Here is a 16,403-nt window from a genome sequence, read left to right as displayed (position 1 = left end):
CCATCTTTACCCTATCACCATATGGGACATCTTATTCTTTGCAGACCTAAGTTGACACCATCTGGTCTATCTCTAGCAGTAATGAAAGCCCTCTTTACAATTGATGATCCTACACAACATCTGATGACAATCTGAAATGACTTGGTTTACGTTAGACTATACGGAGTAAAATGAATTAAATTGCATGAAAGTTTACGCTCTAACAGGATGAAAGGGGAAGATAACGAACAGTGATCAATCTCATAATTCCAATAAGGAATACAAAATAAAGAGTGGAGCAAACACGGACCCCTGGACATATCAGATGTGGGATTAGGTGCCTAGGAGTAAGCATCCCCAGTCGACTGGTCACATCCGCCGTGAGCCCTATGTCTTGATCAGGTAAACGGAGTTATCCGTAATCACAATCACTGTGCCAAGAACGGCCAAAAAATTGGTATGAAACACGTCCGACAGCATTTGACTCAATGATAGGTTTATTGTCAAACTAGATCGTTATAACAACAATAGAATTTGCGAAAGTCTGTCTCGATTTAACAACACTACTGCAAACGGTACATAATACGCCCGTGAAAATCCTTACATAGGGTGTTTTCTTAAACCATAATTTTTAGAACTTTGCTCCAGGTAGTATCAGCCATCAGCAGCCTGTGGCATACTTTTTGTATAATATGAATAAATGGTCTTGGCTTAAGACTGTAAGATGAGGAAGATACTTTTTGTATAATATGAATAAATGGTCTTGGCTTAAGACTGTAAGATGAGGAAGATGGACAAATTAAGAGTTCTGTGTGTAAAGTATTTCCTCCAAATGTAACCAAGTTCAACAACCTGTAGATATTCAAAATGAAAAATTGTTGACAAAATCCTTGCAATATGCACATCTTCAGGTTATTTACAAATAATCTAGCTTCTAAATTGTGAGAGGAGTTATAATGACACACCATGTTTTTATTTAATATAATAGTTCCTCAAAATGAACAAAGTTCAACAACCTTTAATTTTCTTAATATCAAAATCCTGAGTTCACCGATCAAACATGTACTCTCTTTGTATTACTTCCTCAAAACGGATTAAGTTCAACAACCTGTAATTTTCTCATATATTGAGGAACTCAAAATCCTTGCTACATGCACATTTTCAATATCCATATAAATACTTTGTAAAACAAGATGGTCCTCACTTGAAATCGTGGGAGGAGAGGAGTTAACCGGACAAATTATGTACCCTTCATATAACAATAATTTTCAAATAAAGGGGTAAAACTCCTGCAAGAGAGGTCGAAATGGATTAAAATTGCAACATGATATTGAGCGATCCACAAAGAAGTGACGTAGCAAGTTTCCACTTGATATGTGACAGAAAAATAAAATTAGAAACAGAAAACCCCGAACAGACGGACAGACGTACATACATCGCTATACCATAATACTGTACGTCCCGTATAAAGACGAGCGTATAAAAACTTATCATACACAGAACAAGTTTAGCGTATCGAATCAGTTGAGAGATATAAACACCATTTGAAGGTGATAATTGGAATATTGCTACATGAATATAGGAAGTTGATGACAGAAAAGCTGAACTCATCCAGTTTATAATAAAGTTGACCTGTTAGTTTGTTGTGAATATCCATTTTCAGTGAAATGTCTAAGTACGAAGCAGATGTGGAGGATTCTGTGGTGTCTTTTATCTCGGGTTCACAGGGATATATCGAATTGACATGCAAATGGAAATGAGGATTATTACTAACAAATAAAATGTCATCGATATATCTGAATGTCGAGTTGAAGGCGATGTGATAGAATTATTTTCTAAAGTACAGTATGTTCGGTATGATTCGGACATTCATTTGTCAGCTCGACGTATTTCATCTTACAAACCCAACATAGCAGCGGTGGTTGCTGCACCAATCCCAAAAGAATGAGATTTGAACTTGCTGGATCCAAGACCTAACGCCCTAATAGCTTTATGCGAAACTGCTGTAAACTGCAAACTGGTAATGAACACATTTCCTTTCTGCATATGCTTTCATGTGATTTAAGGTGTCTCCTAAGAGCATAACTTGTTTTTGAATCTTTTTTAACAAAATTCGCATATTTTCTCCAATTCTTTATGCTTAAATCTTATATGTGAATCCAACGACTGCTTGGAAATGTACTTTTCTCCACAATGTGGACAAAGCAAAATAATTGTGTGTGTATCATGATTTTTTACTCATATGGAGACAACAACATTGCCGGCGAAGGGCTGGAAAATTTAGCCCTTTGCTTGGCGTTTACGGCCTCAGAGCAGGGAGGGATCTTCAACGTGTCACACCTGCTGTGACATGGGGCCTCCGTTTTTGCGGTCTCATCCGAAGAACCGCCTGCATGCAAGGGGTACTGAGGACACGGAATCCCACGGGAAAGGGAAAAATTTAAACAAGATACCGGAAAAATTATATTGTTGTCTTTTATCAATATAAACATTCGCATGTGGGCTCGAGGATGTATGTTACCAAATGCTGAAGATTCAAGATGTACCCATATCTGGATTCCAAATTTTCACAAAAACACATACAGTAATACGTTGCTGAATTCAGTAAGTGTTCTACCAAGCTCTTATCTGTGCTCCCCACGAAAATATTGATAAATGTGATGGAGAACTCCAACCGTATAATGCCACAACATATGCCAGAAATGGTGTAAATCAAATGAGGATTCGAAAACAAATCCCCCCAAAAAGTTTTGAAATCACGAAACTTTTCTCAAATCGACAAAATTAAAACGTATGAATTTTCAATACTTTATACAACCATTTCTAACGATAAATTAAAGACTATGCTTTTCGACATCATGGACAGCTGCTTCTGCCTTAAAAAGAGGAAATATTCATATGTTCATGTCTTGTGATCAGTCATCCAAAACACCACTCTGATTCTGCGCACAAGTACTCTTAAGTTAATATCAAAAAGATGCTAGAGTTTCTCATAGACAATATCTTCCTAGTCTTTGATGATCAGGTCTGAAGGAATTCCATGGGTACGAATTGCTATTCATTAGCTGACATTTCTGTATTCTTATAAGGCAGACATAGAATATATTCAAAAGGTTCTACATGAAAAAAATCTTTCTGTTGCCTTCAACATTTAGATATATCGACGACATTTTTATCTATCAACAATACCCATTTTCCACAGGGGCTAAGCCCGTTTTGGGCCCGAACTCTGTGATACCATAAATATAGAAAGGGGTCTAACTTTGACACAGATAAAAAAAAAACTAACCACTCGCTTCAAATGCCTAAAAAAATCTTAAACTAGGTAATCTATCCATAATTTGTCGTTTTCCTTGCATAGATTAATGTTTTAACTACTTGCATGACAAATTTCAAGTCACTGGTTCTTAAAATAACAAAGATATACGTCATCGTTCTCTCGATTTCACTTGTTTATTTTTACTAGGACATTTACCGGTCCAGGTCACGGAGTCGTTTCCCGCCCATGACAGCAGCGAAATTCAGACTAGTATGGAAGATTTCGGACATGTCAATTAAAATTTCTTTAAAAGTTTTTTTATCTGTGTCAGAGTTAGACCCCTTTCTATATTTATGGTATCACAGAGTTCGGGCCCAAAACGGGCTTAGCCCCTGTGCCATTTTCATTTATATATCGAGTCGATATATTCCACTGAACTCAAAATAAAGGACCCCAAAGAGTCTTCCACATCTGCTTTATGCATTGGATATCTTATTGAACATAGATGTTAACGGGAAACTTACAATTCAACGTTATGACAAACAGAATAACTTCACCTTCTCCATCGTGAACTTCCTATATTCATGAAGAAATATTTCAATATCACCTGCATGTGGTGTTTGTCTCTCAACTGATTCGATACGCAAGAGCATGTTCTGCGTATGATAAGTTTTTAAATCAAGGAAGGTTACTGACAAATAAGTTAATGTTACAAACGTTACAACAGTTTTGTTTACTGTCAGTATTTCGCACATTATATATTCATTATAACGATCTGATTTACCAATACAACTTGTTATTGGATCAAATTCCGTCGGGCGTGTTTTATACCAATTGTTAGTACGATCTTTGCAAACTGATTTTGAATACGGATTACTCCGTTTCTCTTATTAAGATTCACGGCGAGTGATTCATTCTGACAATGTATCATGAAGTTCTTCTTTTTCATATTTAGCCTAATCTTAAATATAATTCATAATAAAGATGAAGTTCTGTCGCCAATTGAAAAACCGAGGTTCTCTGTATTTAGGACCCCCTAGAATACCGGTAAGTGATTTGAGGTCCTCATTTTAAACTATATCAACATCACCAGTAATGACATATCCAGCTAATCTGAATCCAGGTGATAGTGATTGATCGAATAGAAAATATGAACTGGGTTACTTACGGATTTTTGTATTTGAAACAAAAGCACGACTCTCGGTTTTGGTGGGTATGCAGATCGCTTTTATGTATTTCATTTTTAGCTCACATGAGTCGAAGGCTCAAGTGAGCTTTTCTGATCAAAACTTTCTATTGTCTGTCGTTATCGTCGTTGTAAACTTTTCACATTTTCATCTTCTCCAGAACCACTGGGCCATTTTCAATGAAACTTGGCGAAAGGCATCCGTGGATGAAGGGAATTCAAGTTTGTTCAAATGAAGAGCCATGCCCATTTCAAAGGGGAGATAATCACAGATATACAAAAATAGGGTGGGTCATTTTAAAATCTCAAGAATCACTGGACCAGAAGAGCTGAAATTTAAATGATAGCTTTCTGACATAGTGGAGATTCATGTTTGATAAAATCATGACCCCCGGGGGTTTGTTGGAGCCACATTAGGGGATCAAAGCTAAACATGTGAATATATAAAGAAAATCTTTTCAAAAAACACTGGGCCAGAAGAGTGGAATTGTACTTGAAAGCTTCCTGATATAGAGTATATTCATATTTGTTCAGATCATGGCCCCCGGAGTAGGTTGAGGTCAAAATAGAGGATCAAAGTTTACATGCAGATATATAGGAAGATCTCCAGAACCACTGGGCCAATTTCAATCAAACTTGGAATAAATCATTCTTGGATGAAGGGGATTCAATTTTGTTGAAATGAAGGGTCATCCCCCTTTAAAGGCTAGATAATCACAAAACTTTATAGTCGTTATCTTTGAAAAGTATTTTTTCTGAACCAAGCTGCTTGTATAACGATAGTTTTGCTCAAGCTTGTTTATTGCTAGGAACTGCTGCTTGGGTGAGCGATGTGGCCCTTGAGCCTCCTCTTATTTTGTTGTCGAAAAACATCTTTTAGAATACCTAGTTCGTTTTTATAAGAACTAATCTTGAAAAAGGATTGCAACGATAATCACAGACTTCAAATTATGGAACGTTGAATAAAACCGTAGGGGATATACGCATTTTTACTTTTCGAATTTATCTTTCATTTTCAATTTAAAAAACATCAAACATGCTTTTGCTTTTAAATTCCTTTATTTGTAGAAATATATATATATATATATATATATATATATATATATATGTCGATGTATAAATAGATCGGTAATAGGAAAGTAATGATAAAGTACAATACATGCACCAAGATGCATATATTATAAACGGCATTGTGGTTAAGATATCGATTACTAGTACTTTATGGATGGCTGCTTAACTTCAACTTCATTACAGTGATGTGTGCATATGTGACAGGTTTTTGAGAAATAATATCAGCACAGAAAATTCGCTTTACTTTATTTGGATACACACTTCCGCCCCCTGCCCGAAGTTAAACTCACGACCTGTGGAAGTGGGTAACCAAATAAAATAGAGTGAATGGACTGCTTTATATTGAAGGACATGAACATGAAAATGCGACGAAGGGTTTTAATTTGTCATTTTGATGTATATAATACATTCCGAAAAGCATTAAGATGTAGCTTTTTTCAGTAGGGAGATATTTCATGAAGATTAACGAAGATTTGGGAGCTGCCATATTTTAAAAAAAAATTATTACCTCCCTGTTGGGTTATTTCTTAGCATCCACTAGAGGGCAGCAGTGAGGCTGACATCAGTCGGGCACATAGTGTATTTTGGCATATTGTAAGCATCAACGTTAAACTGTCATCAGCAGAAAGTGAATCAAATATGGGATATCAGTTTGAACCTGTTGTTACAGAGGAAGAAATTATTCCTTGGAATAATGCTTCTTCACCAGCATTTGATTTTAATGAGAGAGGAATTTCCTTGATTAATTTGCTTGTGGAAATTGTACCTATGTATATTCAAGGGGTGTCTTTGTTGTCAGGAGTTTGAACATTTTGTGTCAGATTACATAGATATACACATGAAATGCAGTTCTCTACACCCATATGTTGACACTTGTGCCTATGTCCTGTTATAATTGATACAGCTCATATCTGTGTATCCAGAGAGGACGAACGCCAGAGGATTTAATAAGTAAGAAAAACACACAAATGAAAAATACATTCCGTGTTCACATGCACTAAAATCACATAACATTCCATTTGTGTGTAAACAGTAACAATTCTGTTGCAAACATGCCATCAAGAGTAATGGTCTACGGACAGTTTATCAACTAGGTCAGACGAGGTAAGTCTCTGGGGGGGGGGGGGGGGGGGGATTCAGAGCAGTTTTACTCTCATTTGTTGTGACATAAATTAAGGGAGTATTTTCTAAAGAACACTGCAATTATGAAGGATTTCTTGAAACCTCAGACTCTGATACAGATTCTGAATAAGTATTTTTAGTGTGTATAAATTGCATTTCCAAAATTATTCTGTGGTCCATGTACATCAATTACTATCGATATATAAATTACTTGACAATGTATTGCAGTACTTTTATGTGACATAACCACCTTAACTATCTCCAAATATTTTAAAATCTATTATAATTAATTCATTTTGAATCTTGAAAGATACATAACTCCTGAGTAAGTTCAGAAGTTGGAAGAGCTGGAGATGTTTTGTAGAAGAGTTTTCTTCTTTTTCTTAATGCATTGTTATTAGATTTGAATTAAATTCTTTTTTGTCTCAAAACCCTATCCATCAATTCTAATATGAATCCATAATATTATTATGCTGTACCATTGACCCAGTCACCAACAACGCGTCTCATCTACGTCAAAGCACAGATGCATGCCGGGAAATAATGGAAAGCTTTCAACTAGGGAGACTCGTTATAGAAACAAGCAAATTATTTTCAAGTCACACTATTTAGTTGCAGGGGTCTTTTAAACTTATTATGCAACAATTTTTTTTTCATGTTCACTTCTTTCAAATTTTATTGAACATTCAAATGGATTGGAGACAAAGTGATAGGAGTCAAGTTTGCATCTCTCCATAAATATGACAATATATACATGTAATATGTCATGCGTATTGGATACAACAGATAAATACATTGTAGCATGTGAAGCAATGTTAAATATTCTGCGTGAATAATCATACCTAAAAAAATATGCACAAGAATAACCAGGTCCCATATAATCAACGCCATATATGATAGATTCAAATTTCATATTTTCTATGTACAAGGGTCACAACTCAGCAAATATTCAATGGATCGGAACAAAATTCGTACTTGATCTGTAACTTGTCATGGAAAAGCAATGTACCAAATACCAAATGTATATCTACAATCATGACGAAAAATGTGCGTAAAACTTATTTTTATCGACTGGCAGACAGTCGAAGGAGTCCAAACCTAAATTCCGCCGGTAAGAAACTATTAAAAAAAATTAGGATCGGAATTTTCAGTAAAAACGTATTACACAAATGTTGCGAAGGACAGATTAAAGGTACCCTGTTTGATACTGTCCGTCTACAGAAATATATTAACTTCATCAAGCTCAAAATAGCGAGACTTAATTACATCTTTACTTTTGACCCAATCATGTCTTTGCCGTATCATGATTGGACTCTATAAATTTGCTTGCAAATTAAAAAGTAAAACAACAGTTTTAAAGCTTTTCGCCTCTCCATCTGTCAATACTATTGAAAATCCCAGGTATTGCTGGGTTTTTACCATTTCCATCAAAAGGTTTTGCGTTTTCTTCGTTTGTAAACGATGACGAGTTTTCAGATGATTTTCTTTTTGTATATAACTTGTACATTGTTACCGAAAACACTCCTATGACCATCAATATGGCTGTTCCACTCACAGTGATAATTGGCAGAAATATTGGTGATGATTCTAACTGTAAAATAAAGAACAAAATACGAATATTTCCGTATGTATGTCTATTGTTAAGGTAGCTCATTACACTAACATTTTATTTAATGGCTCGTTAAAACACCTCTTATGAAGTATGATTTCACCAACGAAAGAGTAATACAAGCTCTCAAATATTTCATATGAATCTTTTGTGATTTATTCCGGAATGATAAAAAAGGTGCTTTGTTTGCAAAGTTTCGCAGTAATTTGATGCATGATATATATATCTAAGAAAACATGCCTAAATGACTCAGATAGACGTTCTAATTTTTTAAATAAAAAAATATTTATGAAAATTGAAAACGTTCTTTGCTAATATTTCTTTAACCAATGGATAAAACCTTCAAAACACATGTCAAAGAGAAAAAAGATATATCAGAGAAATATATTTTAAAAGAAATTGAAATGAAATGGTAAAAATTCAGAAATATTACGATTTTTTATTTGAACCAAGCCCAATCTGAATTATAAAAAGGTAGTTATAGAGAACATTGTAATTAGAAAACTGCATTCCCTTGATGTAAAATGGTTTACAAATTAAACAACTTTATAAAGGAAACTAATTTCTTGAAGAACAGTGCATACAATTGACAACAATATGATTATTTTAGTAATTTCTATCAATTTTGATCGAGATCGGTACTTTTTCTCCCTCTTTTGAATATAGTGATTATATCTGAAATTTGGTCATTTCCTTTCAATTTATATATATATATATATATATATATATATATATCTAAAGCACAGAAAATTTCACTTTAATTCGATACCCACTTCCGCCCCTAAATGGAGTTGAACTCACGACCTGCAGGACTTGCCTAGATGGTCTAGCGCGCTGGTTACATGCTGCTAGGAGATTTGGTTCCGCAGGTCGTGAGTTCAACCCCGGGTATGGGCGGAAGTGGGTATCCAAATAAAGTGAATTATCTGTGCTTTATATTAAATATTTCTTCACTTAGGGCAGTTATGTTCATTTAAGAGTTCATTGCTAATTATGTGCTTTATATATATATATATATATATATATATATATATATATTTCTTCGATATATCTCCTATTAACTGACATGTTTTTTTGAATATTTTATCCGTATATTTAAAAAATGTCAACAAATAACGTTTTCAATTTTCATAGATATTTTTATCTAAACAATTAGAACGTTTATTTCTGAGTCTTTAGGCATGTTCTATTAGATATTCATATCATGCACCGAATAACAGCGAAAGGACTCTAGAATATCATATTTGATAATAAAACACCTTTTTCATCATTCCAGGATAAATCACAAAAAAAAATCATATTAAATACTTGAGAGCTAGTATCACTCTTTCGATGGTGAAATCATACTAAGAAATTTTTAACGAGGCATTAAATAAATTTTTGGTGTAATAAGCTACCTTAATTAACAAAGCATTCCGTTTATGCAAATTTCATTTAGTGTCTAGATACCTTATCCTCATTTGTTATTGAAGTCTGAGTTATTCTAACTTCTTTCCGAGTCGTTTCAGATTCTGTTGTCATGGTTGATGTTTCTTTAACATTTGTCGTTGTATCTATCGTCGTTGGGTTTTCCTTTTCTATTGCCTCTGTAGATGATGTTGGTGCCTCTGTTGGTGGTAGTGCCTCTGTGGTTGTTGATGGTGATGGAGCCTCTGTAGATGGTGCTGGCGTCTCCGTAGATGGTGGAGTCTGTGTGGTTGTTGATGGTAGTGATTCCACTGTAGTTGTTGATGGTGCCTCTGTTGGTGGTGGTGTCTCTGTGGTTGTTGATCGTGGTGATTCTACTATAGTTGTTGATGATGCCTCTATAGTTGTTGGTGCCTCTGTTGATTGTAGTGATGCCTCTGTAGTTGTTGTTGGTGCCTCTGTTGTTGATGGTAGTGATGCCTCTGTAGTTGTTGGTGGTGCCTCCGTAGTTGTTGATGGTGGTGGTCCCTCTGTCGTTGTCGGTAGTGATGCCTCTGTAGTTGTTGTTGGTGTCTCTGTTGTTGATGGTAGTGATGCGTCTGTAGTTGTTGGTGGTGGCGGTGTTGCTGCTGTGATTGTTGTTGTGGACTCCTCAGTCGATGTGTACTCTGTTGTTGTTTCTATCTTTTTGGTTGTGACTGAGTTCTAAAGCAAATTTATGCCTTGTTCACACGGATGCGCATTAAATTTTACTTCGCATCAAATTTGATGCGAAGTAAAATAATGCGCATTAAATTAATTCGAATTAAATAGCGTTGACACGGCGGTAATATTTAATGCGAAGTAAACTAATGCGCATTAAATTCGTATGCATATCTATTAAAGAGTGCGCGAAATAAATTAAAGAATAGACTATGTTTACAATTTACATGCTGATCTACACATAAGGAGTTTTGTCGTGTTTATTTATATGTTCCCAAGAAATTACTTGTTATTTCCTCTGACGACCAGCATTCAATCTAGACAATATATTGTTTCTTCATGGGGCCAATTTTAAAACTTCGGAACGTCTTTTTCACCATTCTGCTGACTACTGTTGTGACGTAATTTTTAATTACTAATACGTATTATAAGTCTACTATGACGTCATATGGTATAAAAATTAACAATGACCGGCATATTTGTTTTAAAAAATGTAAAAAAAAAAGAAAATCATATCATCACTAATTTAAAACATTGTTGTCGTATTTAAAAACAATTCCTTCCACAAGTATTACTCAGTATGCCTATGCAGAGCACAGAGTTACGTCTGAAATTATCTAATGACATGCTGTTTGTACATGTTTTTAGTGATTATTATCATTTTGTTTAGTTTTTCGTACAAAACTAACATTAATATATATAGCTGACCATGGGTATGATGCATGTGACCCAAATTGGCCATTACGCATGCATCTACATTTAATTCCAATTAGCTTCGCTTAGCGTTCACATGGAGCTAATGCGAAGTAAATTTAATTCGCATTAAATCGCGACGTCAATTTTAATTCGAAGTAAACTAATGCGCATTAAAATCTCCGTGTGAACGCGGTTCAGATTTAATTCGCATTAACTTACGTTTAATGCGAATTAAATTCTTCGTGTGAACGAGGCATTAGTTTTTGAAAGGATCATTTCAAAATGTCTTTTGATTGTATTTCAATCAGTTTGAATATTTAAAGGAGTTCAACTGCATTATCTGAACATGTGAAAGATTTTTATTTTTGATTTCTAATTTGTTTAATAAGCTTAAAACACATATATGAAATTATGTACATGTAGTACCGTTGCTGTGACGAGACATTCCCGAGGTTTTTTTTTACACTAACTAGAACATACAATTATGATAAATTATTTAACTTTTTCTTGTTTAGTTGTGTGAACGTCATACCGTTGTTGTCTCTGTTTTAACTGACTCTGTGGAAGTTGTAAGCGGTTCTGTTGTCGTTGATGTTCACTCTGTTGTGATTGTACCTTCTTCCGTTGTAGTAGTTGTCATGGTCGTCGTTATTGTTGTTATCGGGGGTTCCGTCGTACTTTCCTCTACGGTTGTTGTATCAGAGATTAATCCCTATAAAAATTTTATTCAAATATTGAAATACACAAAATTCTAAGAAACAACCATATCTCAATGTAATTTTATCGAAGTTATAAAATAGAAATATTGCATTTTAATACATTTATATGTTAACATATAAACCAGCAGTAATTACAATTGTACATGCAAATGATATGGATTTTGTTGAATGCAAAAGTATAGCATTTTGAAATTCCGCTGTACCTGAAGTTTTTTCAAAAAGTGTATATGAAAAACTTAAAATTCTCCATCGATAGCTGTAGAAAACTATGGATAATGAAAATAGGAGTCCAAGAGTTGCCTTTTCTTAATTCACATCTACGAAGACTTCATATTTCACAACCACTAGGATTTGACGTAATGATGAAACGTTATTTCAATTAGATATAACTATGTTACCGTTGTTGTTTCTAGATTATCTGACTCGGTTTCTGTTGGAGTTGTCATGGGTTCTAAAGTTGTTGTTGTCCACTCTTCAGTGGGTGTGTTTTCTTCAGTTGTAGTTGTATAGGGGTCAGTTGTTGTTTCCTCCATGCTCGTTGTAATTGTGGTTGGTTCCTACAGTAATTTCTTTAGTGAATTAAATCAGTAAATAAAATAGCCATAAAAATAAATAATAACGTATTCAGAATTTGAAATATCATTGTCTAACATACCGTTGTTGTCTCAGGTTCAACGGCCTGAATAGTACCGTTAGAAAACAGGAATTGACAATCTGCAATGTACCCGTCGTCGTCGTAAGCACGGAGTTGAACTGATTGTATACAGCAATGTCCACTGAATTCATCAATTATAAAAACATTCACTCTTTCTTGAAGACTTCAGCTTTCAAACATTCGATTGTATTGCATTTAGAAAAATTCTAAAATTGAAGTCGTATATATATATATATATATATATATATATATATATATATATATATAATATGGAATAAGTCCTTGGTATAGACATGATATAGAAAAAAATCAGTCGAAGAGTTCACATTAATTCGAAATCGCTTCAGCTTTACGGCTTCACAATCGAATTCGAAAAACAACAGTAACATAAATTGACGTCGTTATTATGAAAGCGCTTTGGTTAAAATGTGAAATCTTTGACTGAAGTGTGTGTGCGTGCGTGCGGGCGTGTGTCAGACATCATTTTAAATTTTCACCTGATATTAACATTGAGACTGTCGTTAGTGTTTGTGATGTTTTCATATTCAACTTCCACTTCCGTGTTAGATATAACTATCTGGGAAGGTTTTTTAACATAAAACGATATTTGTGCTCTCCCATTCCATCTGTAATCATCGCAGGTCTTGGTGGTCAAAGACTCATCAGGGCACTGTGGTGATTGATATACGATCTTGCATTCTAGTTTTTGAACATCTGATACCTATTTTCAAAATGAAAATATTCGCTCATTTCTGAAGATTTTTAGATGTTGGTCGAGATGTAAGTATTTAAACCATGAAACATGAATTATTCAGAAAACTTTATTTCGCATTGAGTACCATATTGGAAATGCACAGTAATCTCTACTGTTTAGTAAGTAAAAATTACAAAGGAAACAAAATTTTAACTTACATAATATCTCCTCGATTCTGTCTGTAAAACTTCTGTTGAGTTCCAGAGAGAAACAACTAGTTGTACCTTTCTAATGAATGCAAGGTGAAGATAACGAACAGTGATCAATTTCATAACTCCTAGAAGCAATACAAAATAGATAATTGGGCAAACACGGACCCCTGGACACGCCAGAGGTGGGATCGGGTGCCTAGGAGGAGTAAGCATCCCCTGTTGACCGGTCACACCAGCCGTGAGCCCTATATTCTGATCAGGTAAACGGAGTTATCCGCAGTCAAAATCAGTGTGCAAAGAACGGCTTACCAATCGGTATGAAACACGTCAGACAGCATTTGACCTAATGATAGGTTGAATTGACGAACTAGAGCGTTATAACGACCATAGAATTATCTTAATGAAGAACTGGTTTTACATAACACTAAAACATTTCCAATACTGATTCTTAAACCCGTTTTTTATAACACACAAAGGTATTTTGATCTTACACTGTAGAACCGCTCTGAGTCCCATTTAAGTTGATTGTTTTGACTTCAGTCTCGCCAGCTTGAAGATTAATATCCGTGCTGTTTGATGAAAGTAGGTAGCCTTTATCATCGGAAATGTCAACTTTAAACGATGCTTCCACATTGCCAGTGTTTGTAATCTCATATGTAACCATTGACTGGTCATTGAATTTTAAGTCATCTAATCAAAGAAAAGCCATGGATTCATGTGAAGGAGGAACGTTTCTGTTCAGTTAGTAACTTTTGATATAATTGCTGGTTTACATACCTGTAGAGGGAAGAATCTTTACTCGAACACCCACTGGCATGATTTCAAAACGAGTGACTCTGACGATAGGATTTCCGGAAGCGTCTGTGCCCTCTATTTGTACACCGCTTACCTATTTTGCATTGAAAACGGTATTGAATGAAATTCTAGTTTTGCACAATAACCGAATGAAGCACTAAAGCGTCAAATTATACCATTTTATAACATTAACATCTTCAAACAGCGTGACGAATCTCAATAATTGTAAGCAATATGGTCATGTTATTTACAGAGAGCTAAAATACCTTTTCATCAATAGTTAATGCAGATGAGAACCGGGGCACTCCTTCAGACGTTACATTGGTGAGTTGTAAAACATTTACTTCCGACCATGTGTTATCTAACAGAAGTACCCTGTCGATTGTGGCATTTGCGGGCAAATTCTGTACATCAATAGCAACTGTATAGTTGAAACCTGAAAAGGAAGTTCATGAACAGATTATCAAAACACATTCAAATGCACCAGATAAAACAAAGATCGGGATAGCCTATATCAAGAATTTTTTATGTATTCCATCGAGAATTACTTCATACACAATATTCGTAGTTCATGCATAAACACATCCGACTTTGTTATAAACTGAGTACTTATCTTTGATTTTTACTTACAGTGTATGAGATGATGTTTCAAAAATATAATTTTAATCCTGTCTCGTTCTTTGGATCCTTGACATTATTTTATTATATTTTGTAATATTGTATTTAGAATAGTTATTTAAGAAATGAACCGCACTTTTGAGCTGTTCATGGTCAATATGAACGCATTTGGATTTGAGGCAAATTCTGTGAATCGCTAGCGATTCGCAGAGAATTTGCCTCAAATCCAAATCTGTTCATATTGACCATGAATAGCTCAAAAGTGCTGTTCATTTCTTATATTTATATTCATTTTCTAAATCACAATTTGCTTACAGGAGACCACAAGATTGGGATGATAATCCAAGTAAGTTCACAATCTTAATCCGAGGTGTGATTTTCCGAGATATTTGTAACACATGTTGTATTTTTTCAGATCATTACGCTCTCTCAGTCGCGTGCTTTAAACTACATGTAGTTTATAATCTGTTCATAGTCAATAGGAACGGATTGTGTCGCGTGCTGAAATTGGTTGGTTCATAGAGGAGAATGCGATTTGTAATATAAATATTAAATTATGTCACGAACTTTTAAAACATGCAGTTTAGTATATCGGTTAAAAAAAAATTCATCAAAATATGCCCTAACTACTGGTTCCATCCTTTGTGTAATGCTATGAACAGTATGATACCAATATTATAACTGGTCGGTGAAACAGGTGCATTTAGCAATACCTAACACTGGATTTGTATAGACTTGGTATGCCATTCCGTCATCCGATGTTTCCAATAGGTTTACAGAGAAATCGATGTCACTTTGCGCCGTCACGTTCAGATTCCAGGTACTGGACATGGTGTTTCGTATCAGTGTCCAATTACCAGCCATCGGAGACTATAGTAATAAGAACATATTTTTGTACTAAATTTCATAATTGAAAATAGTTGTCAAGCATGTATATGACATACCATAGTATTTATTTCATTTCCCCTTCTTTTGTGTACAGTAATGTAAGAATTTAAAATTTATATATACAAAGTACCAAAAGCATCTCAAGTTGTTTCCAAAGTCGTTTTCAAAATTAAATTTTCTAACATACAAAAATATTTTTTTCAAATATTATCTTATAAAGGAAATAATATATACCTGAATACTCATGGTCATATCATTAAAGCTGAGGGAGATCGTTTTACCATCAGTTGAAAACGTCACCTCCGAATCTAACGAAAGGAGTGTAAATATTACGCGATATTCTGTCTTACTTGAAACTCTGTAAAATGAAATACTTTTTCTGTTTATTAGCATTCAAAAAGTGAGTGTCTCATTTTTACCGGTTGGATCTCTCAATGTGACATCAGAATTAGCAGTAGGGCCAGATATCTGAATAATCAGAGCTGTTATGGAACTATCCACGTTGATTTTGACAGTTGATGAAAGTGATGTTTTCCATAGATACCATTTGACATTGACGATGGATGAAGGTAAGCTTGTCTGCAACATGATTAATCAGTTTATTACAGATGTACACACTATAATAGATAATAACAGATAATTCTACTTTTTAAAAAATGTCATACATCCATGGGAATTCATCTATTAGTGTAAACCTCTGTGATTTTAAAATGGAAATATGTGCAGCATTGAACGGAATTACGGTCACCAGTAAACGGTCCTCCTCGTAGATGAAGTAAGAATTATAAAAA

General features: G+C 34.6%; 1 protein-coding gene across 3 annotated transcripts in view; it reads right to left on the bottom strand.

Moving 5' to 3' along the window:
- Positions 1-10,201: 10,201 nt before the first annotated feature.
- LOC125647159 (von Willebrand factor A domain-containing protein 7-like) overlaps positions 10,202-16,403 on the bottom strand; it is a 16,671-nt gene continuing 10,469 nt past the window's right edge. For 2 of the 3 annotated variants that reach the window (XM_056139704.1, XM_056139707.1), the window contains exons 11-22: positions 16,032-16,191; positions 15,847-15,920; positions 15,438-15,594; positions 14,373-14,542; positions 14,089-14,200; positions 13,803-14,001; positions 13,318-13,387; positions 12,903-13,126; positions 12,406-12,526; positions 12,149-12,307; positions 11,564-11,743; positions 10,215-10,338 (exon numbers count right to left, since the gene is read on the bottom strand). In XM_056139704.1, the coding sequence (XP_055995679.1) occupies positions 11,627-11,743; positions 12,149-12,307; positions 12,406-12,526; positions 12,903-13,126; positions 13,318-13,387; positions 13,803-14,001; positions 14,089-14,200; positions 14,373-14,542; positions 15,438-15,594; positions 15,847-15,920; positions 16,032-16,191 (1,563 nt within the window). In that variant the 3' untranslated portion in view covers positions 10,215-10,338; positions 11,564-11,626. Of the gene's footprint in view, positions 10,339-10,621; positions 10,727-11,563; positions 11,744-12,148; positions 12,308-12,405; positions 12,527-12,902; positions 13,127-13,317; positions 13,388-13,802; positions 14,002-14,088; positions 14,201-14,372; positions 14,543-15,437; positions 15,595-15,846; positions 15,921-16,031; positions 16,192-16,403 lie in introns of all 3 variants that reach the window. The other variant, XM_056139705.1, reaches the window with a different exon arrangement.

The sequence above is a fragment of the Ostrea edulis genome, chromosome 6 (assembly GCF_947568905.1).
Source record: "Ostrea edulis chromosome 6, xbOstEdul1.1, whole genome shotgun sequence".
Classification (NCBI taxonomy): Eukaryota; Metazoa; Mollusca; class Bivalvia; order Ostreida; family Ostreidae; genus Ostrea; species Ostrea edulis.
Note: the sequence above shows the minus strand (reverse complement) of the source record. Positions and strands in the feature narration are given on the sequence as shown.